This window comes from Cherax quadricarinatus, chromosome 32 (assembly GCF_038502225.1).
Source record: "Cherax quadricarinatus isolate ZL_2023a chromosome 32, ASM3850222v1, whole genome shotgun sequence".
In the NCBI taxonomy this organism is placed as follows: Eukaryota; Metazoa; Arthropoda; class Malacostraca; order Decapoda; family Parastacidae; genus Cherax; species Cherax quadricarinatus.
This window is the reverse complement of record NC_091323.1, coordinates 29345803-29368603: the sequence shown is the minus strand read 5'-3', so window position 1 is coordinate 29368603 and position 22801 is coordinate 29345803. Positions and strand designations below refer to the sequence as shown.

General features: G+C 39.1%; 1 protein-coding gene across 7 annotated transcripts in view; it reads right to left on the bottom strand.

Annotated features, from left to right (window-relative positions):
* The window catches only part of by (focal adhesion protein tensin), an 830704-nt gene that overhangs the window by 67387 nt on the left and 740516 nt on the right, over positions 1–22801 (bottom strand). For 3 of the 7 annotated variants that reach the window (XM_070090570.1, XM_070090565.1, XM_070090569.1), the window contains exons 10-14: positions 19896–20046; positions 16734–16984; positions 16036–16159; positions 15512–15634; positions 3502–3684 (exon numbers count right to left, since the gene is read on the bottom strand). In XM_070090570.1, coding sequence (XP_069946671.1) covers positions 3502–3684; positions 15512–15634; positions 16036–16159; positions 16734–16984; positions 19896–20046 — 832 coding nt within the window. The remainder of the gene's footprint in view (positions 1–3501; positions 3685–15511; positions 15635–16035; positions 16160–16733; positions 16985–19895; positions 20047–22801) is intronic. The other 4 variants (XM_070090568.1, XM_070090571.1, XM_070090566.1 and 1 more) reach the window with 3 other exon arrangements.

Here is a 22801-nt window from a genome sequence, read left to right as displayed (position 1 = left end):
GATCACTATTACATACCTTTATTGAAGACTCTTGTTAGCGTATGGAAGAAGGTGAGGAGGGGAGAGGGAGATGTTATTGTTTTGAGGGGAATCCCCCTCCATATGGACCTCGGGTATCAAAGCCCTATCCAGGGTTACTTCCCTTCTTTGTCTTTTACTGGCACTAGGACCAGCTTGAGAGTCACTGTAGCCCTGTTGCACAAAAACTCTGTCCAGAGAGCTCTGTTTCTGGCGTCTCTAAGATTTGCCTAAAATGGGACAAGGCATTGTCATTGAACATGTTGCAGACATGGCTTGCAACAGTTTTGTTAGGGTGATAATTCTCCACAAAACTTTGCACCTCACTCCACTTTGCACAAATGTCCTTAATCATGGAAGAAGGCACATTCTTCCCTCTCCCCTCCTCCTACTCTGAAGCAATTTCCTCAGCTGTGATCTGTTGCTGTTCCAGTTGAAGGTCTTGCAGCTCTTCAGTGGTTAGCTCTTCCCTGTGGTTCTCCATCAACTCTTCCACATCCTGGCCACTCACATCCAACACCATGGACTTCCCCTAAGGCACAATACATTCCACAATAGGTGTAGGGTCGTCAGGGTCAGCCTCAAACCCTTCAAAATCCTTCTTGAAGACACAATCTGGCCACAATTTTCTCCAAGCAGAGTTCATCGTCCTAGAAATCACTGCCTGCCAAGCCTTATCTATAAGGCTTATGCAATTGAGGATATTGAAGTGATTCCTCCAGAACTCTCTTAGGGTCAATTCAGTGTCCGAGGTCACTTCAAAGCACCTTTGAAACAATGTTTTGGTGTAGAGTTTTTTGAAGTTAGAAATAACCTGCTGGTCCATGGGCTGGATGAGGAGTGGTATTAGAGGCCAAGAACTTCACTGTGATTAAACTAAACTCCTCCAACAATTGGTCTTCCAAGTATGGAGGATGAGCAGGAGCAATGTCATTACTAGGAGGCACTTGAGTGGCAATTTATTTTCCATGAGGTAGTTCTTCACACTCAGGCCAAACACTTCACTGACTCACTCAATGAAAATTAGCTTCGTGACCCATGTCTTATTGTTAGTCTTCCACATCACACACAATTTACTCTTGATGACATTGTTTTTCTTGAACACTCGGGGATTTTCAGAGTGATACACCAGTAAAGGTTTCACTTTGAAATCCCCACTAGAGTTACCACAGAACAAGAGTTAGCCTATCCTTCATAGGCTTGTGTCCTGGCAGTGCCTTTTTCTCCTGCGTGATGTAGGTTCTCTTTGGCATTTTCTTCTAAAAGAGGCCTGTTTCATCACAACTGAACACTTGTTGGGGGAAGAATCCTTCAGTCTCTACGTACTCCTTGAATTCATCAACGAATTCTTTGGCTGCATGTTTGTCCGAACTTGCAGCCTAGCCATGCTTTACCACACTGTGTATGCCACTCATTCCAAGCATTTTCTTTATGAGATCTGCATGCAACTGCCTTGCCTTTTCGCAAATTATCCCCTCCACAACACTATCTCCCGCTAACTGTTTTTCATTGATCCACACCAACAACAACTTCTCCACATCTTCGATTGTTTGTGATCTCTGTTTCATTAGCATATTTACCCCTTTCGCAAAATCAGCTTCCTTGATTTCTACATTCTTCGCCAGGATGGAACTGATTGTTGATTTGGACTTGCCATACATCCTGGCGAGCTCGGCCACACGTACGCCACTTTCGCATTTTTGCAACAAGCTCTTTCTTGAATTTTGTTGTGTTTCTCACCTTCTTTACCAAAGGGCTGGCACTAGGAACTTTCTTTGGCCCCTGGAGGTTACCTGGAGGTTATTCCGGGGATCAACGCCCCCGCGGCCCGGTCCACGACCAGGCCTCCCGATGGATCAGGGCCTGATCAACTAGGCTGTTACTGCTGGCCGCACGCAGTCCGACGTACGAGCCACAGCCCGGCTGATCCGGCACTGACTTTAGGTATCTGTCCAGCTCTCTCTTGAAGGCAGCCAGGGGTTTATTGGCAATTCCCCTAATGCTTGATGGGAGGCTGTTGAACAGTTTTGGGCCCCGGACACTTATGGTGTTTTCTCTTAGTGTACCAATGGCGCCCCTACTTTTTATTGGCGGCATTTTGCATCGCCTGCCCAGTCTTATTTTGGTGGCTTATTTAGCAGTCGCAAGCACAAAATCAATGGATAATTACAAAATGTTTCGGACGAACACACAGAGTATTCCTCACCATACAAGTGACAGAGGCAGACTGAGTCACGTATGCCACAGCCCGGCATACGTGGAGGTACGAAACCCGGGGTAAAATTTCACCCAAAATAGTGGTCGAAATCCGAAATGTACAATATCCGCACTGGACGAAAACCCGGGTATTACTGTAACTGCATCAGTGTCTACTTTTCATCCTGCCAGTATTTTATATCATTACCTACCCAAGTAACAACTTGATGGCAGTCCATGACTGGCTGACAAATGCTGCATATATCACATCTCCAATTTAAGTGTTAGTAGAAATTTTCTCTAAGTCATGGTGTTGTGACTGATTTTCTTAATATAATTTTTTTTACAGCAAATGAAATGATACAAAACCATGCCCTCATGTTTCCATGCAGTGTAAAAAACACTACTAAATCTGAATTCTGTCTTCAGCATGTCCATGCTGCACAAATTTCCAAAAGTATGTCATGTCAGTTATTTGCAATTGCCACATGAGAAATACTATTTTTGTCAAAATCTTCATGGTACTTTATGCCATAATTGTATACTTTCACAACAACTCTTAATACTTATGTTACATGATAATCACACTAATGTTAGTATAATTTTCAATCAGACAGAAAATACAGTACTAGATTATTAACTATCAAATGCATTCATTTCGTAACTAACCCATAAATTTTTGATTAAGTAAAACAATGTTACACACCATCCTGGACTACTATCAAGTCATTAATAGATCTGATAATTCTCCAGGATATACTGAAAAGTATTAGTTCATCTCCAGTTGGTTGGCTGGTTAGTTGTGAACTGTTTTAGTTACAGTATAGTGACTTGTGATTTTTCATACAGCATTTATGTATTCATAGCAAGATGCTATAAACAGTAGGAAAGACTCAAGATAAAAAGACATTATTACTGTATAAATGAGAATCTCTACATAATATGCCTAATTTACTAAGTTATTATTGCTGGTAATGTATGTCAGAAAACAGAACAAGTGCTTCCTGATGCAGGTCTTAATCATATGATGACCCACAGCTGGAGCTTTTGGTCATCTGACCGAGTACTTCCGCTGGCTTACTGGTCCATCTCTTTAAAATTATGGTTATTATTATAACCATTTGTATATATAAAGTTATTATTCTACTCTATAATAAGCAAATGGTATGCCTATAATTAATTATTCTACTCTATAATATGGTTAGCCTATAAGGAGAGACATATATGAAGAGTTTCAGCTTGTCTAACTTGTACTCCCTCAAGGCTAACTACCAAGTGGTAGCTAACCTGGGATGTTTGAGCCGTGTGAATTGATTGTGACTCAGCAGAGGTGGTGACAGCAGTGGTGGTGATGGTGGTGGTGGTGCTGCTTATGGGGTTGGGCGGTGAGGTAGTAGAGGTAGGGGGATGAGTGGGGGAGCCCAGACTGGCAAGAGTGGCACTCAGAGCATCTAGTGAGTCGAGTCCCTCCTGTAAACACCACGTAACTCATGGTTCCGAGGTCTGCATGCAATTACAGCACTAGCAAGAAGGTTAATAATTCAAGTATATGAATTTCTATTTCATATTTCCATGAGCGACTGACAAAATGCCTTGTATTTCATGGGCACTGAGTTATTCACACAACTTGCAATCTGAATAAAACATGGTAAACTATGCATTATAAACCTTCTTGCTCTGGCTTCATAAGTTGTCAAAAGTAATATTGTCAGGTGCCTATTAATATACAAATTAATCTGAAGTTCAGGAATGTCTTGTATCAATATGTTAATGAGCTTGAAAGACTGAGAGTTTGAGGGCCATTAGCAAAATTGCAATTATACATACAAGGCATTGCCAATAGTTGTAAACTCGACAACTGAACTTTGGTAAATAGTGCCTTAAAACACTATGCAAATAAAAGTGATTAAATTATTTTCCTATTAAGTTTCTATTATTATTATTATTATTATTATTATTATTATTATTATTATTATTATTAACGCATCAGCCGTCTCCCATCAAGGCAGGGTGGCCCGAAAAAAAAAACTTTCATCATTATTCACTCCATCATTATCTTGCCAGAGGTGCACTTACACTAGTTATAAACTGCAACATTAATAACTCTCCTTCAGAGTGCTGGCACTGTACTTCCCATATCCAGGACTGCAGGTTTCCCTAAATCCCTTCATAAACATTACATTGCTCGCACTCCAACAGCACGTCAAGTCCTAAAAACCATTTGTCTCCATTTGCTCCTACCTAACATGCTCATGCATGCTTGCTAGAAGTCCAAGCCCCTCACACACAAAACCTCCTTTATCCCCCCTCCAACCTTCCCTAGGCCGACCCCTACCCTGCTTTCCCTCCACTGCATATTTGTACACTTTCGAAGCCATTCTACTTTGTTCCATTATCCCTGCATGTCTGAACCACCTCAACAACCACTCCTCAGTCCTCTAGATAATAGTTTTGGTAATCCTGCACCTCCTCCTAATTTCCAAACTACAAATTCTCTGCATTATATTCACACCACACATTGCCCTCAGACATGACATCTCCGCTGCCTCCAGCCTTCTCCTTGTTGCAACATTCACCACCCATGTTTCACACCCATATAAGAGTGTTGGTACACCTATACTCTCATACATTCCCCTCTTTGCTTCCATGGACAAAGTTCTTGTCTCCAGACTCCTAAATGCACTACTCACATTTTTCCCCTCATCAATTCTTTGATTCACTTCATCTTTCATAGACCCATCTACTGGCACGTCCACTCCTAAATATCTGAATACATTAACTCCTCCATACTCTCCCCCACCAATCTGATATCCAATCTTTCATCATCTATTTTTTTTGTTATCCTCATCACCTTACTCTTCCTACATTCACTTTTAATTTTCTTCTTTTACATACCCTACCAAATTCATCCACCAACCTCTGCAACTTCTCTTCAGAATCTCCCAAAAGCACAGTGTCATCAGCAAAGAGCAACTGTGACAACTCCCACTTTGTTTTTGATTCTTTATCTTTTAACTCCACACCTCTTGCCTACACCCAAGCATTCACTTCTCTTACAACCCTATCTATAAATATATTGAACAACCATGGTGACATCACACATCCTTGTCTAAGGCCTACTTTTACTGGGAAATAAACTCCGTCTCTTCTACATACTCTAACCTGAGCCTCACTATCCTCATAAAAACTCTTCACTGCTTTCAGTAACCTACCTCCTATTCCATACATTTGCAACATCTGCCACATTGCCCCCTATCCACCCTGTCATACGCCTTTTCCAAATCCATAAATGCCACAAAAACCTATTTACCCTTATCTAAATATTGTTTGCCTATATATTTCACTGTAAACACTTGGTTTACACATTCCCTAGCATTCCTCGTGCCTCCTTGTTCATCTGCTATCCTACTCTCTGTCTTACTCTTAATTCTTTCAATAATAACTCTACCATACACTTTACCAGGTGTACTCAACAGACTTATTCCCCTATAATTTTTACTCTCTCTTTTGTCTCCTTTGCCTTTATACAAAGGAACTATGTTCTCTGCCAATCCCTAGGTACCTTACCCTCTTCCATACAATTATTAAATAAGAGCACCAACCACTCCAAAACTATATCCCCCACCTGCTTTTAACATTTCTATCTTTGTCCCATCAATTCCAGCTGCCTTACCCCCTTTCATTCTACCCATTGCCTCATGCACTTTCCCCACACTCACAGCTGGCTCTTCCTGACTCCTACAAGATGTTATTCCTCTTTCCCTATCTTCATCAACATTTAATGATTCCACAAAATATTACTACCATCCTCCCAATACCTCTCACTCTTCATTTAATAACTCTCTTCTCCTATTTTTAACTTAACAAATCTTTTTAACTTAACTTAACAAATCTTACTCCAAAACTTTTTCTTATTTTCAACAAAATTTGTTGATAACATCTTACCTATTCTCTCATTGGCTCTCTTTTTTCTTTCATAAATTCGTACAAGTTGCATTCTTTCTAAATTTATGAAAATTATTTATATTGTAAACAAAGGGTACAAAGTATGGTTATTTTTCACACATGGTTATTTTCACACATTATTTTTACACCGTGCCTCAGTGGAAAATGGCCGATGTGTTAAAAAAAAAAATTTACAAACCAAATTAAGTTTGTCAACAGCTTTTCAGCTGTTGACAAACTTAATCTGGTTTGTAAGTGCCTCACTTATATATGAGGATGTGTATATTTTGGAGCATTTGTAAATTAGGGGCTGTATTAAGACTTTTTTTTTTACCTTAGTTTAAACATTGAGTTTGCCCTTACTCTCTGCAATGCCTTATAAATATGGTTTACATAATATAGCCTTACAGCACAAAAGAACACTACTATTAAAGTATGTTACACATTTTGATACTCACAATATTTCAGTACTCATTTATAATCATGTCAGGTCTCGGTTATTGAAAAGCATTAAAGAATTCAAGATAAATCCAAAACCATCATGCGGTGCAATGTGTAAACTTTATTTTATTTTAGGTAATCTATTTCTAGCATTTTAACTAATCTACAAGAATAGAAATGATCTACCCCTTCCCTCTCAAGGTAAACATTATGTAGTAAGAAAGCATATGGTTGCCGATAATTTGAGGGAGCCAAACATGAGCATTCACTTAGGATATCTTCACTGAAAATGTTTTGGTTCTGGGACCTTGATCATTTAAGAGTCCCAGGAGTCAGGGAAAACAGTGCAATACTGTTATGCTAATGCAGTACAGATTTTATATACCAATACTTTAGTCCTCCTTTTAATTCAGAAAGAAGTCCCAGGCCTCTGGCTCTGATATCTAAGTACTGTATAAAACTATTTATGAGGAAAACAAATATGCTAAAAGGATCATTATACTACATTTATTTTTTTTCAAAAAGAAATTGTATTCTAAAGTTTGTTTCAACTACAGCTAAAATACTGGTAATACAGATAGTCGTTGACTTACGACCTATCAACTTACAACCATCCACAGCACAAATGAGGCCGTATGATAGTGAATCTGTATTTTATTTCAATTTTGATTTTATATTTTAACTCTAATTTTAAACAAATTGCACACATGTTTGAATTAAACCTTTTCTAAGGTAAAAAAAAAAATTAAGAAAAAAAGATGATAAAAAGATTATTAAATACATAATTACAATACCTATCCGACTTACGCCCAATTTGATTTACAACCAGTCAGTCGGAACCTAACCAGGTCATAAGTCGACGACTATTTGTAGAGTTCATTCTTTTCCCGGTTTCCAATACTCAGAAATCCTATTAAACCTTGAGTCTCTAAAATATATTGGAAATTTAACATTTAAGACCTTTGTACTTTACTATCATTACACTCAAATAGAATTCTGATACAGTGTAACCTCGGCTTACGAACGCCCCATCATGCGAACTATTCAGGATACGAAGTCGTTCGGTCGCTTTTTTGTTTCTGGATACGTATGAAATTTCAGGATGCGAACTTCCCCCTCAATTTTGCAAAGAAATAAATAAAATATTTATTTCTTTGCAAAGGTTACAATGTGTGTTTACATATCATAATATGATTGAAACAAAGATAGCCACTATCATGCCAAGGCATTTCAGGCAGACTTAACCTAATACTTATAGACTACGTACTTAAGTCTAGACAGGTGGAAAGTGGTAGTGGTTACCAATGTTGTGCTGATGGTGGTGCCAACTACTGGCAGCCTTCTGAATTTCTCCTTACTGTTATTACATATTATTATTACTATTATTATTATTAATATTTATTTATTTATATTATTTTTTTTATTAACACACCGGCTGATTCCCACCAAGGCAGGGTGGCCCGAAAAAGAAAAACTTTCACCATCATTCACTCCATCACTGTCTTGCCAGAAGGGTGCTTTACACTACAGTTTTTAAACTGCAACATTAACACCCCTCCTTCAGAGTGCAGGCACTGTACTTCCCATCTCCAGGACTCAAGTCCGGCCTGCCGGTTTCCCTGAATCCCTTCATAAATGTTACTTTGCTCACACTCCAACAGCACGTCAAGTATTAAAAACCATTTGTCTCCATTCACTCCTATCAAACACGCTCACGCATGCCTGCTGGAAGTCCAAGCCCCTCGCACACAAAACCTCCTTTACCCCCTCCCTCCAACCCTTCCTAGGCCGACCCCTACCCCGCCTTCCTTCCACTACAGACTGATACACTCTTGAAGTCATTCTGTTTCGCTCCATTCTCTCTACATGTCCGAACCACCTCAACAACCCTTCCTCAGCCCTCTGGACAACAGTTTTGGTAATCCCGCACCTCCTCCTAACTTCCAAACTACGAATTCTCTGCATTATATTCACACCACACATTGCCCTCAGACATGACATCTCCACTGCCTCCAGCCTTCTCCTCGCTGCAACATTCATCACCCACGCTTCACACCCATATAAGAGCGTTGGTAAAACTATACTCTCATACATTCCCCTCTTTGCCTCCAAGGACAAAGTTCTTTGTCTCCACAGACTCCTAAGTGCACCACTCACTCTTTTTCCCTCATCAATTCTATGATTCACCTCATCTTTCATAGACCCATCCGCTGACACGTCCACTCCCAAATATCTGAATACGTTCACCTCCTCCATACTCTCTCCCTCCAATCTGATATTCAATCTTTCATCACCTAATCTTTTTGTTATCCTCATAACCTTACTCTTTCCTGTATTCACCTTTAATTTTCTTCTTTTGCACACCCTACCAAATTCATCCACCAATCTCTGCAACTTCTCTTCAGAATCTCCCAAGAGCACAGTGTCATCGGCAAAGAGCAGCTGTGACAACTCCCACTTTGTGTGTGATTCTTTATCTTTTAACTCCACGCCTCTTGCCAAGACCCTCGCATTTACTTCTCTTACAACCCCATCTATAAATATATTAAACAACCACGGTGACATCACACATCCTTGTCTAAGGCCTACTTTTACTGGGAAAAAATTTCCCTCTTTCCTACATACTCTAACTTGAGCCTCACTATCCTCGTAAAAACTCTTCACTGCTTTCAGTAACCTACCTCCTACACCATACACTTGCAACATCTGCCACATTGCCCCCCTATCCACCCTGTCATACGCCTTTTCCAAATCCATAAATGCCACAAAGACCTCTTTAGCCTTATCTAAATACTGTTCACTTATATGTTTCACTGTAAACACCTGGTCCACACACCCCCTACCTTTCCTAAAGCCTCCTTGTTCATCTGCTATCCTATTCTCCGTCTTACTCTTAATTCTTTCAATTATAACTCTACCATACACTTTACCAGGTACACTCAACAGACTTATCCCCCTATAATTTTTGCACTCTCTTTTATCCCCTTTGCCTTTATACAAAGGAACTATGCATGCTCTCTGCCAATCCCTAGGTACCTTACCCTCTTCCATACATTTATTAAATAATTGCACCAACCACTCCAAAACTATATCCCCACCTGCTTTTAACATTTCTATCTTTATCCCATCAATCCCGGCTGCCTTACCCCCTTTCATTTTACCTACTGCCTCACGAACTTCCCCCACACTCACAACTGGCTCTTCCTCACTCCTACAAGATGTTATTCCTCCTTGCCCTATACACGAAATCACAGCTTCCCTATCTTCATCAACATTTAACAATTCCTCAAAATATTCCTTCCATCTTCCCAATACCTCTACCTCTCCATTTAATAACTCTCCTCTCCTATTTTTAACTGACAAATCCATTTGTTCTCTAGGCTTTCTTAACTTGTTAATCTCACTCCAAAACTTTTTCTTATTTTCAACAAAATTTGTTGATAACATCTCACCCACTCTCTCATTTGCTCTCTTTTTACATTGCTTCACCACTCTCTTAACTTCTCTCTTTTTCTCCATATACTCTTCCCTCCTTGCATCACTTCTACTTTGTAAAAACTTCTCATATGCTAACTTTTTCTCCCTTACTACTCTCTTTACATCATCATTCCACCAATCGCTCCTCTTCCCTCCTGCACCCACTTTCCTGTAACCACAAACTTCTGCTGAACACTCTAACACTACATTTTTAAACCTACCCCATACCTCTTCGACCCCATTGCCTATGCTCTCATTAGCCCATCTATCCTCCAATAGCTGTTTATATCTTACCCTAACTGCCTCCTCTTTTAGTTTATAAACCTTCACCTCTCTCTTCCCTGATGCTTCTATTCTCCTTGTATCCCATCTACCTTTTACTCTCAGTGTAGCTACAACTAGAAAGTGATCTGATATATCTGTGGCCCCTCTATAAACATGTACATCCTGAAGTCTACTCAACAGTCTTTTATCTACCAATACATAATCCAACAAACTACTGTCATTTCGCCCTACATCATATCGTGTATACTTATTTATCCTCTTTTTCTTAAAATATGTATTACCTATAACTAAACCCCTTTCTATACAAAGTTCAATCAAAGGGCTCCCATTATCATTTACACCTGGCACCCCAAACTTACCTACCACACCCTCTCTAAAAGTTTCTCCTACTTTAGCATTCAAGTCCCCTACCACAATTACTCTCTCACTTGGTTCAAAGGCTCCTATACATTCACTTAACATCTCCCAAAATCTCTCTCTCTCCTCTGCATTCCTCTCTTCTCCAGGTGCATACACGCTTATTATGACCCACTTCTCGCATCCAACCTTTACTTTAATCCACATAATTCTTGAATTTACACATTCATATTCTCTTTTCTCCTTCCATAACTGATCATTTAACATTACTGCTACCCCTTCCTTTGCTCTAACTCTCTCAGATACTCCAGATTTAATCCCATTTATTTCCCCCCACTGAAACTCTCCTACCCCCTTCAGCTTTGTTTCGCTTAGGGCCAGGACATCCAACTTCTTTTCATTCATAACATCAGCAATCATCTGTTTCTTGTCATCCGCACTACATCCACGCACATTTAAGCAACCCAGTTTTATAAAGTTTTTCTTCTTCTCTTTTTTAGTAATTGTATACAGGAGAAGGGGTTACTAGCCCATTGCTCCCGGCATTTTAGTCGCCTCATACGACACGCATGGCTTACGGAGGAAAGATTCTTTTCCACTTCCCCATGGACAATAGAAGAAATAAAAAAGAACAAGAGCTATTTAGAAAAAGGAGAAAAACCTATTTATTTTAACTTAAAAGATCTTCAATCTGCTAGAATTAACATTAACCAAAGTTGAATAAACACCAAAAAAACCAGTCTACTTCCAACTCTAAAATCAGTTTGTGTCAGAGCCAAAATTCTGTCTATTATTTCCAGTGTGCGTGCCTTTCACTTCAGAAATATTTAAATATTCCAAACCTAATCTTCCACTAAGACTAATTATACCTACTCCCCATTCTTGTATATAATAGGTAGGCGGCTTTCCAGGACGTCTGAATGGATTACTAAATAAGAGCACACTGGAAGTGCCCAGTATATAAATTACAAATATAAGATACGAGCCATCCCAGAGAGAAAAATTTTTGAACACGTCCATCACACAGTATGTTAGAAACTGAAAGAATAAGAAAAGCACGTATGTATATATGGTACAATATAAATCACTATAGCTTAGAAAAGATGGAAATCTGACCATGTATGGCTCATGGTTGTATATGAAAATAACTCTGAATCAACATTTCAAAAGAAGACCAGCAATTATGAGTCTTCTGCAGTAGTTCATAAGGCTAAGTTTGATTTCAGGCAGAGTTACCTATGTAAGGTCAGAACATGCTAACCAGCCTATCATATGCTATCCAAGTACTGCTTATGCACAATACAATCAGCTAAATTGTCACCAACTAGCCAATAAACATTAATCATATGTAATACATTTTCCATGGATTTAATTATGTACCATTGTTACAGCAAGGTAGCCTTTTAGAAATTTAGTGACAAATGGATAATTCTTATAATTTTTGTTCTACAGTCTGCAACAAATGCTTGAGAAAAAAATAGCTGCCTTTATAATTTTCCATGTTAGACCATCTTTCATACACTGAAGAGAAAAAAAAACAAAAAAATTACAAATGCAATGCTGCAAATATGAAATCAAAATCACTTACCAACTTATTTAAAAAGAAAATGCCTAAAAAGGAAAATATTTTTCAAGAGACAGTGGTCACAAATTAACTAATGGTACCCAAGCTTCAAGCAGAAAAACTAAATTATATCAAATGTCTCCTCAGGAGCTGCTACAATGCCATATAAAACTTGGGCAACTTTTGGCAGGCATATTATTATTATTAGTACATATGTGGTCCTAGGTAGTAGGTTGGTAGACAGCAACCGCCCAGGGAGGTACTACCGTCCTGCCAAGTGAGTGTAAAACGAAAGCCTGTAATTGTTTTACATGATGGTGGGATTGCTGGTGTCCTTTTTTCTGTCTCATGGACATGCAAGATTTCAGGTACGTCTTGCTACTTCTACTTACACTTAGGTCACACTACACATACATGTACAAGCACATATATACACACCCCTCTGGGTTTTCTTCTATTTTCTTTCTAGTTCTTATTCTTGTTTATTTCCTCTTATCTCCATGGGGAAGTGGAACAGAATTCTTCCTCCGTAAGCCATGCGTGTTGTAAGAGGCAACTAAAATGCCGGGAGCAAGGGGCTAGTAACCTCTTCTCCTGTATATATTACTAAATGTAAAAGGAGAAACTTTCGTTTTTCCTTTTGGGCCACCCCGCCTCGGTGGGATACGGCCGGTGTGTTGAAAGAAAGAAAGAACATATGTGGTGAGGGGCTCTTGATCTAGAGAATTGGATCTGTGCTCCAGTTCCCTAAATTAATAATAATAATTATTATTTTTTTTTTTAACAAGTCGGCCGTCTCCCACCGAGGCAGGGTGACCCAAAAAGAAAATACTTTCATCATCATTCAACACTTTCACCTCACTCACACATAATCACTGTTTTTGCAGAGGTGCTCAGAACACAATAGTTTAGCAGCATATATGTATAAAGATACACAACATATCCCTCCAAACTGCTAATATCCCGAACCCCTCCTTCAGAGTGTAGGCATTGTACTTCCCATTTCCAGGACTCAAGTCCGGCTATATAAAAATAACCGGTTTCCCTGAATCCCTTCACTAAATAATTATCCTGCTCACACTCCAACAGATCGTCAGGTCCCAAATACCATTCGTCTCCATTCACTCCTATCGAACACGCTCATGCACGCCTGCTGGAAATCCAAGCCCCTCGCCCACAAAACCTCCCTTACCCCTTCCTTCCAACCTTTTCGAGGACGACCCCTACCCCGCCTTCCTTCTCCTACAGATTTAAATGCTCTCCATGTCATTCTACTTTGATCCATTCTCTCTAAATGACCAAACCACCTCAACAACCCCTCTTCAGCCCTCTGACTAATACTTTTATTAACTCCACACCTTCTCCTAATTTCCACACTCCGAATTTTCTGCATAATATTTACACCACACATTGCCCTTACACAGGACATCTCCACTGCCTCCAACCGCCTCCTCGCTGCTGCATTCACAACCCAAGCTTCACACCCATATAAGTGTGTTGGTACTACTATACTTTCATACATTCCCTTCTTTGCCTCCACAGATAATGTTTTTTGACTCCACATATACCTCAATGCACCACTCACCTTTTTTCCCTCATCAATTCTATGATTAACCTCATCCTTCATAAATCCATCCGTACGTACTACTACTACTAATAATAATTATAATAATACGTATATATATTCGTTTGATATCGGCACTCGCACAACCTTCTAGAATGAATTAAGTTCATAACTCGAGGTACTACTGTATATATACGTTTTTTTTTTTTTTTTTTTTTTTTTTTTTTTTTTTTTTTAAACAAGTCGGCCGTCACCCTGCCTCGGTGGGAGACGGCCGACTTGTTGAAAAAAAAAAAAAAAAAAAAACGTATATATACAGTAGTACCTCGAGTTATGAACTTAATTCATTCTAGAAGGTTGTGCGAGTGCCGATATCAAACGAATTTGTTCCCGTAAGGAATAATATAAATTAGATTAGTCTGTTTTAGACCCCCCAAAATACACCTACAAAAGCACTTACAAAAATACACTTACATAACTGTTTGAGCTGGGAGCTGTTCAAAACTTGAGGTACCACTGTACTACTAATAATAATTATAACAATAATAATAATAATAATAATAATAATAATAATAATAATAATAATAATAATAATAATAATAATAATAATAATAATAATAATAATAATAATAATACAATATAATAGTAATAATAATAATATTTAATAACAGTGAGGAGAAACTTTTAGAATGCTGCCACCATCAGCAAAACACTGGAAATCAAGTTTACCTCAGCTAGGTGTGGCCAGGCAGTACTAGCGTAACACAGGGTATGACTTAATTGAAAGGAAACACCCAGAGAAAGTTTTAAGTGGTCGTGCGTTGGAGCTATGTAATGATGTTTGCGTAACTCATTTCCAAAACATTCTGAAAGGGAGGAAGAAACAAACCTCCTTGGACAGGTTTTTATTGAAACGCCCTGCAGATGAAAGTGTGAAAAGCATGGAGAAAAAGCCAAAAATCGATGAATAGTGAAGCGAGATAAAAAAAAATTGTGGCAATTAAGTTCAGTGATAAATTGTAGCAATTAAGTGCACATACACCAGTTTATTTCTACATTATGTTTTCCTTATAAAAGTAGTGATCTAATACAGTTAGCCTCACAAACTCCGTCTTCTCTTAGAATAACACGTCTGAAGAGGAAGCATGGGAGATGTTTTCATAGCGGGAGCGAGAATGCCCGCTAGTCTCCTCAGCCACCGTCACCACTAGCCACATATGTAATGACATATTTTACTCATTCTACTGTGTATATCAGGTTTCTATGTTATTTATATTGTTTATGTCATATTAGATGAATTGTGATTGATAAATAAGCCATAGACTTGATATTAGCATTATTTTGTTGTGCCTCCTGAGAGCAGGAATTCCGCTGGAATGGATTAATGGCATTTCAATTAATTTAAACGAGGAAAATTGACTAAGCATACGAACAAACCAGGATACGAACAAGGTCACGGAACGGATTAAGTTCGTAAGCCAAGGTTCCACTGTATTTATATCTCCATTAATATAAAAAAATACCTAACCAGCAGTTGTTAGGTCACTCAGATATGCAGAATTAACATACCAAGACTTAAACTCCCCAGTTAGCATCATCACATGCAGACCTTATCCACTCAACTCATGCTTTAAAAAATCAAATATTCAAAAATATACACCAACCTGATTTGATGATGAAACAACTGTTGTTAGAAGACCATCAACTGGACTGGATGAAGAGTATGACGAGTAGTTAATATGGCCATGTGGAGAGGTTTGCAGCTGACTAAGAGCTGCTGAAGAATCCTGAAAAAAACAATGTACTTTAACAAACTAGGAAATTAATATAATTTGTTCTTTTATCTGTGCTTATTTTTTGTCAAATGTGAACATGCTTTGGTCATTTTAATTTCAATGTCATTGTTGTACATATTATGTAAATAGATTGCCAATGCTTTGCTCATTACTGGACATTCTGAAAGTAATTCACTTTGCAATGAAGCTAATCAAAAAGGAAACACTAAATCTAAAAAAGTATACTAAGGTAATCTGAACTCTCAATCCCTCCTGATCATTATCAAGTCTGACTTAATAATAGCTTAAGATGGACCAAAATATCTACAAAATGTTTATCTACATTTTGTGAGCTAATTGTGCATTGTTACATAAGACAAAATTTCAAATTAAAATCAGTGTAATGTACACACCACTGATTCACTTGGCTTGGCATGTTCATGTGCCCTTTTAACAGCTACAAAAGGTCTCTCCCTTTCTAACATGTCAGGCTGCTTTCTGGGAAGACTTCGCTGGCTGTTTGAAGGCGCATTATTTCTGAGGAAGAAAAGTAATACTAGTACAATCACAACAAGTACAGCAAAAAGAATATATGTACTGTACTAATGCATATTCAAATACAAGTGTAATAAGCATTGGCCAATAGTGCAAACAAATCAACATGACAAAAATAAAACCAAAGTAGAGTATTGTAAATTTTGGCCACTTTGTTTTATTCCCTTCAAGAGGGATTGGGGCTCCTTGATGCTGGTGAAGAGCTCTTGATCCAAAAAAAGTGGGACTGCCCTTCCCTTCCAAGCACTGTATGACCCTTACAGATTTAGGACTTCTCCATGAATATAATAATAATAATAACTTTCCCTTCATCAGATAAAACCTGATAACCTCCCATATCCTTGACTCAGTATGATACCTATGGGTTTAGTACTTTCCCTTGAATATAATTATTATTACAGTATTCTGTTTTTCTCCATGTAGATTAATTTATACCATTCATATATATATAAAGAAACATCTAAAAAACATTTAAATCTATAATCAGATGAAAGAATATTTCTGCGATAGATGCAGAGCAGAGGAGTTTTCGTATGAGTCATTTTACCAACCTTACCTGACTGAGCGTTCCCGTGAGGCTGACCTGGTAGGCAGAATAGGAGATGAAGGAGCTGAGTTGCCCCTAGCTGGGGTAGAATGGCCAATGGGAGGCTTCTGGGGTGTGGTTGGCGCAACTCCAGTATTAATTGTTAACGGAGGCAATGTCTTCACTGGGGAGGACTCTCGTGATGTTTCAGACAGAAGTGTAGTGTCACTAACATAGCCATCTTCAAATTCCTTGGAACCGGTGGCAGTTGTGCGCTGTTGCTTTTGGTAAAAGGTATGATGTATTATAAATGACTGTTAGTGGCAGTTTTTTTTACATCTGAAAGTGTCTGTTCAGCATTTTGCAAAACTCGAGAAACATTAACAGTACAAAGGATGCACCAATGATTTACTTTAGGGTCAGGTCAATACTGTATATTTACCACTATACACAAAGATGACTGATAATAACAATAATAATAATAATAAATACAGTAATAATATTTTTGCTTTGGTTTATAATGAACCACAAGAAAGACAGCAACAGGTAACGCCTACCTCTCTAACCTCCTGTGTTTACTTTACAATCACTTTGGACTCATTATGTCTCTTAATTTTTTTAACCATCGCCCCAGTGGTCAACACCTCACTGTTTACTCTTCAGCATGGATGATTCTAAGGGAGGTGACAAGTTCTGTCAGTAGCCAGGGAAAGTCTGCTCATATAATCAAGATCTTTGGTAAACATTTCTGTTCTTTGAGGCTGTAGGAAGGCAAAATCTAGCGATTGTGCTTTGCACACTGAGTAATGGTCAAACCTCCTGCCTGAAGTGCAATGCAGCTGCAGGACTGATTCATACACAAAGGAAGAATCCAATAACAATAGGGATAATTGCCATGTAGTGGAGGGACACTCCAGTATTCATCAAGGAATGTCAGTGGAGGACCTTTCCAGGATCATGTATACCAGAAACAACTGCTTTCCCATGTACTGATATTTTAGATTCTTAAAAAGGGGCAAGAACATCCTCATCCCAAAAAATTCTCAGCAATCTTGCACATCCACACAGATGACTTAAGGGATGGTGGTGAATAGGATAGTATACAACAACAAAAAAGACAGCACTGACTGAATCGAAGCTGCTTCACAGCTACATCCTAAGATTACCAATAGTTAATGATCAGGTAACAAGACTGAAGCAGGAAGGAAGAGAGTTCAAGAGTAACAGCAAGATAGCCTATGAGGAACTGAACAAATGATTTTAAGAGGCCAGGCTGACCTCACTAGCAAGTGCTTCATGCCAGGCTGACCTCACTAGCAAGTGCTTCATGCTATGCTGGCCTCAGCAGCAAGTGTTTAATGCCAGGATGGCCTCACCAGCAAGCACTTCATGCCAGGCTGGGTGAGGCATGTCTATTGGCATGCCCATGGTTGTGTTAAGGATTACATATTCCTGCTCATCTCACTGAGGATAATTAGATGCCACTGAAAGGCACATGATCCTAGGTGGGGCTGTCTTCTCCTTCCTTGGACTGAACCTATTTGCTTCCCATTCCTCTGGTGCTCTATGACTTCTATGGGTTCAGTGTTCCCAATAAACCAAGTGCTCACAGAAATATGTAAAAGGAATGAGAATATACCTTTGATGGACTAGACTTGGCTAGTGCTTGCCTGATCAACCAGGTTGTTACTGCTGGTGATCTGCTGACCCACATATCCATCACAGCCTGGTTGATCTGGCACCTGGAGAAGATACTTTTCCACTTTCTTTAAGAAGATTTCTACACCTGTCCTTGTAGTGTAGCCTATATAAAGGATCAGCTATTACAAACTAATAATTATGTACAAGTCCTGCAGACTGGTATAACTATCCCTCTCACTGACAAGTGATTACCAGTAATATTCTACAGTGGGTAATGTCACCCTTTGTGAGCCATGTTTACAGTATTGCATGTCTTGGTCACAGTAAGAGAATACTGTATTCAACACTCTGCCAAATGATGTCAGAAACATTGGTAGAGTGTAGAAGTCTTCAAGATGAAACTCCAAAAATACCTCCACGAAGTGCCTGATTAATCAGGCTGTGATGGATATGTGGGCCAGAGGGCTGCCAGCAGCAACAGCCTGGCTGATCAATCAAACACTAGACAAGTTGGGCCCAGGACCGGGCTGCAGGAGTAGAACTCTCGAAACTGATCCAAAGTGTATCAAAGGTGACCTTTCTCGAAACCTATCAAGGGTGATCTTTAAGATTTCACTCTTTTCCTGACAGCTTAAGAATTTGACAGGGGGTTCTCAACTTCTGATTTTGCTTATGTGTAGAAATATTTAGGATTTTTTTTTTTGCACTTTCCTGCATGACTTTTTGTTTCCTTTGTGCCTCTTCATTCTGGTATGAATGCTTAAGTCTTTGCTCTGTATCAATAATCTGTTGAATTAGATTTTCTTTCCTAAGTTGTGATACAGTACAGTACATTATTTTTTAAACAATTCAATAATCTTTTTTCTTCCACACATGTCTGCTTTCTTCAACAGGAATGGTCACTTTCAGTATATGTAGTGAGGATAGTGCCCACATACCTCACCCATAGCCATGTGCTTGCAGGTGTTGCTACCCATCTCTTGTGTGACCTATAGCATATAGCTGACTGCAATGAATATTTTTTTTTACTGCTTACCAGCAGCTTCTACCCTTCTGCTTTTGTTGTGGTTTCCAGAGTACCTGTAGGGACCCTGGGAAAATTTTCTTAAAAGTCTTTTAATACTGACAATTTAATGGAGTTTTTAAATATGAGTTATTTTAACTTGACAAAATAATACTGCCTTTATTTGCGCTGTGTGCTTTTATTGGCATGTCTCATAACTTCCTTCCTTGCTCTGGGTTTCACTGATTTTAACCCTTCCAGTTTTCATTAGCTGTTACCAGACAATCAGGTATCATCTCTTGTTTTACTGATCCTGAAGAAGATGGATTGGGATAAGTATATCCCACCTGATGAGCTGTTGCTGTGGTGCAACAGGTCATGATCAACAACATAAGATATTCAGTGCCTCACCATGAATTTACAGAAATAACTTCTATATCTGGCTCACCCTTCCTTAGATCAAACCTATTTACCATCCATTCCCCAGATGCTGTATGAGCCTTAAGGTTTGGCCCTTCTTAATAAATACTATACAAATAATTGAATACCTGGCTCATACGAGTGCGTAGTTCAGAGAGCATTCGAGCCTCCTGAGGTCCTCTCTCAGCTCGGAATTTGGCTTCTCGCCTTTCTGCCAATTTACGTTGTTGCATCTGCAGCCATGACACATTGTTGCTGCTAGTGCTGCTGAAGCTGCGACTGAAAGTCAAACAAGAATTCTGGGTAATAATCAAATACAGTATTGCTAGAAAAATTCCAAAATAATAAAAAAGCACAAGATTTGCATAAAAAAATACATGTGATTCTACAGGAGATAAACCATATCAATCTTCCGGATATCTAAAAAAAAAATTATTGTAAAGTTCATTCTTGTAATACAAACAGTTCAAACAGAAGATAAACAATGATACACTAAGTCATCAAGGTGTCTGAAATATTTTAGCCAAAAACGCCATCTTATATCATATGTGGAAAATCTTTATAATTTTCCTGAAATTAGTGTACAAAAATTGAAAAAAATATAATAATGTTTATTTAATGTAGTATTGGTGTGACTTTTAGAAAAAAATCAAGTCACATAAGAACCAACACACCGGGAAAGTGCAACGTAAAATGGCAGAATGTAAACGTGAAATTGTGTTACCTAATTTAATTGTGTGTAATCATAGCCAAAGAAGATTGAATCGGCAATAATTGGGGACCATGAAATAAGTGAATGTTGTGGGTATCTGGAAGTGTTCGGATTCATCCTAATTCGGCAAATAATAGGGCTGATAAGCAAGATAATACTGCACGTGGTGTCAAATATTTTAGCCAAAAATACCATTGTGTAAAAAAATAGAAAGTATGAAAGCAGATAAACCACATCTCAAGAGTATCTTGATTAGTTTTAGCAGCATAAAGTGCAACCTTGTGGCACATAAGAGTTCATACGAAAGGTACCAATGTAAATAAGTCACTGGATTTTTGGGGGGGAGGTTATCGTAGGTATGCATACCTGGGCCTAACTAAACCTGCTCCCGGTTTAATCCCTGGAAGAAGGCAGGGCTAGGGTTTATACAATTACGACACATAATAATAAATATAAGGTGGATAGGAACATTGAGAGATGAAAAAGAATGTAGCACGTTCATTTAGGCCACCTTTACTGAAGATGCTTCGTTCCTTCCACCTTAGTCACCTGAAATGTTTCTGTGCTGACGTATTTTGTTCTAGCACAGGGATAATGGGGGTTAGCTCAGATTACTTGATCAAGAGCACTTCATCACAGAGGCCTCCCTCCTTCCCTGCTTTGAGAGGTTCAAGAGTGGTGTCACCGTTACTTGGCCCAGGTAAGGCAACCTGGCGCCGTCAGGCAAGTCATCAAGAAAAAGAGGTAGAGGGAGCCGCTAGTTTCTTCACTGACCTCCATTACAATGTTAGTCAACCTTCACAGTATCACCCAATCATTAGCATGTGTCAGTCTGTCATTAAAGTGTGTCAGCTAATCATCATAATGTGTCAGCCAACCACTCCCACTCAAAAAAAATAAAATCTTCCCAATTAATATGACAACTGGGTGGTCCCACAGAGCCTACCTAGCCTGCTTGTCTTTTTGCCTATCAGCCTGCTTGTATTTTTGCCTATCAGCCTGCTTGTCTTTTTGCCTATCAGCCTGCTTGTCTTTCTGCCTATCAGCCTGCTTGTCTTTTTGCCTATCAGCCTGCTTGCCTTTCTGCCTATCAGCCTGCTTGTCTTTCTGCCTATGAGCCTGCTTGCATACCTACGTATCTGCCTTACTGTCTGGTGAAAAAAAGACAAATACAGAAGAGTTCTTTAATTCTACATTGTTCATTTTTTTTCAGTAAAGGTCGGCATATCGCCATTGTGTCCAAGTACCTGCTTGCCCCCGTCTCTGCCTGGCCCATGGACGAGGCTGGCATTATAAAGTTACGTAAGATCAACCTCCCCAAATGTTCATTGTAAATCATTCGTAATAATAATAATTATTATTATTATGATAAAAAGAAGCGTTAAACCACAAGGGCCAATAATAATAATAATATTTATTTCTAAAAGTACGCACATGTACAGGGTATACAGGCCTAGCAGACGTCAGTGACATAATACTATATAGAAAGCCGCTTGTTATGCTTACGATTTCGGGCAAATTAGATCAACTTTGTCCCAGGATGCGATACACACCAGTCGACTAACACCCAGGTACCCAGTTTTATTGATGAGTGAACATGGACAACCGGTGTACGGGAACACGGCTAATGTTTCTACCCTTGCCGAGAATCGAACCCGGACGGTCAGCGTGTAAAGTGAAGACTCTGCCTACCAGGCCACGAACCACCGTAACAAGCACTTCACTGCGTGTGGCAACGTAATGATATAAAGCTTTAGAGAATGCAAATAATCAATGGCAAATTAAGGTTAGGTTAGGTAAGGTTTGTCAGGAAACAGGACAAGTGTTTCCTGACGCGGGTCTTAGATGTTGACCAGCCTTTGGAGCTTTGGTCATCTGACCGAGGCCTTCCGCTGGCTTACCGGTCCACCCCTTTAAAAATAATGGTCATTTATAACTAATTGATTGGCAAATTAATTAAAACGATTTAACTTCAATAGAAAACTGTGCTATACAAAATTTTATATATATATATGATACCCTGGTAGGCCTAATCTGGGTACTGATAGTCTAGTAGGTTTAATCAGGCACCCTTGGTTTCCCGCTACCCCATGAATATAAATGTAATTGAATTTAGCTCTTGCCGGGTCACCAACTGGAAAACACCCGGGCCGGGACAACACCGGCGAACCACATCAAGATCAAGTCTGTAGCAGCGAGATGTGTATGGTTGGTATGAGCGTCTCGTATATACAAAGATGTGTCTCAGTTTACATTTACCGAGAAGTGTGTATGTCTCAGTGCATATACACCGAGATGCCAGTGTATATATACCGAAAGGTG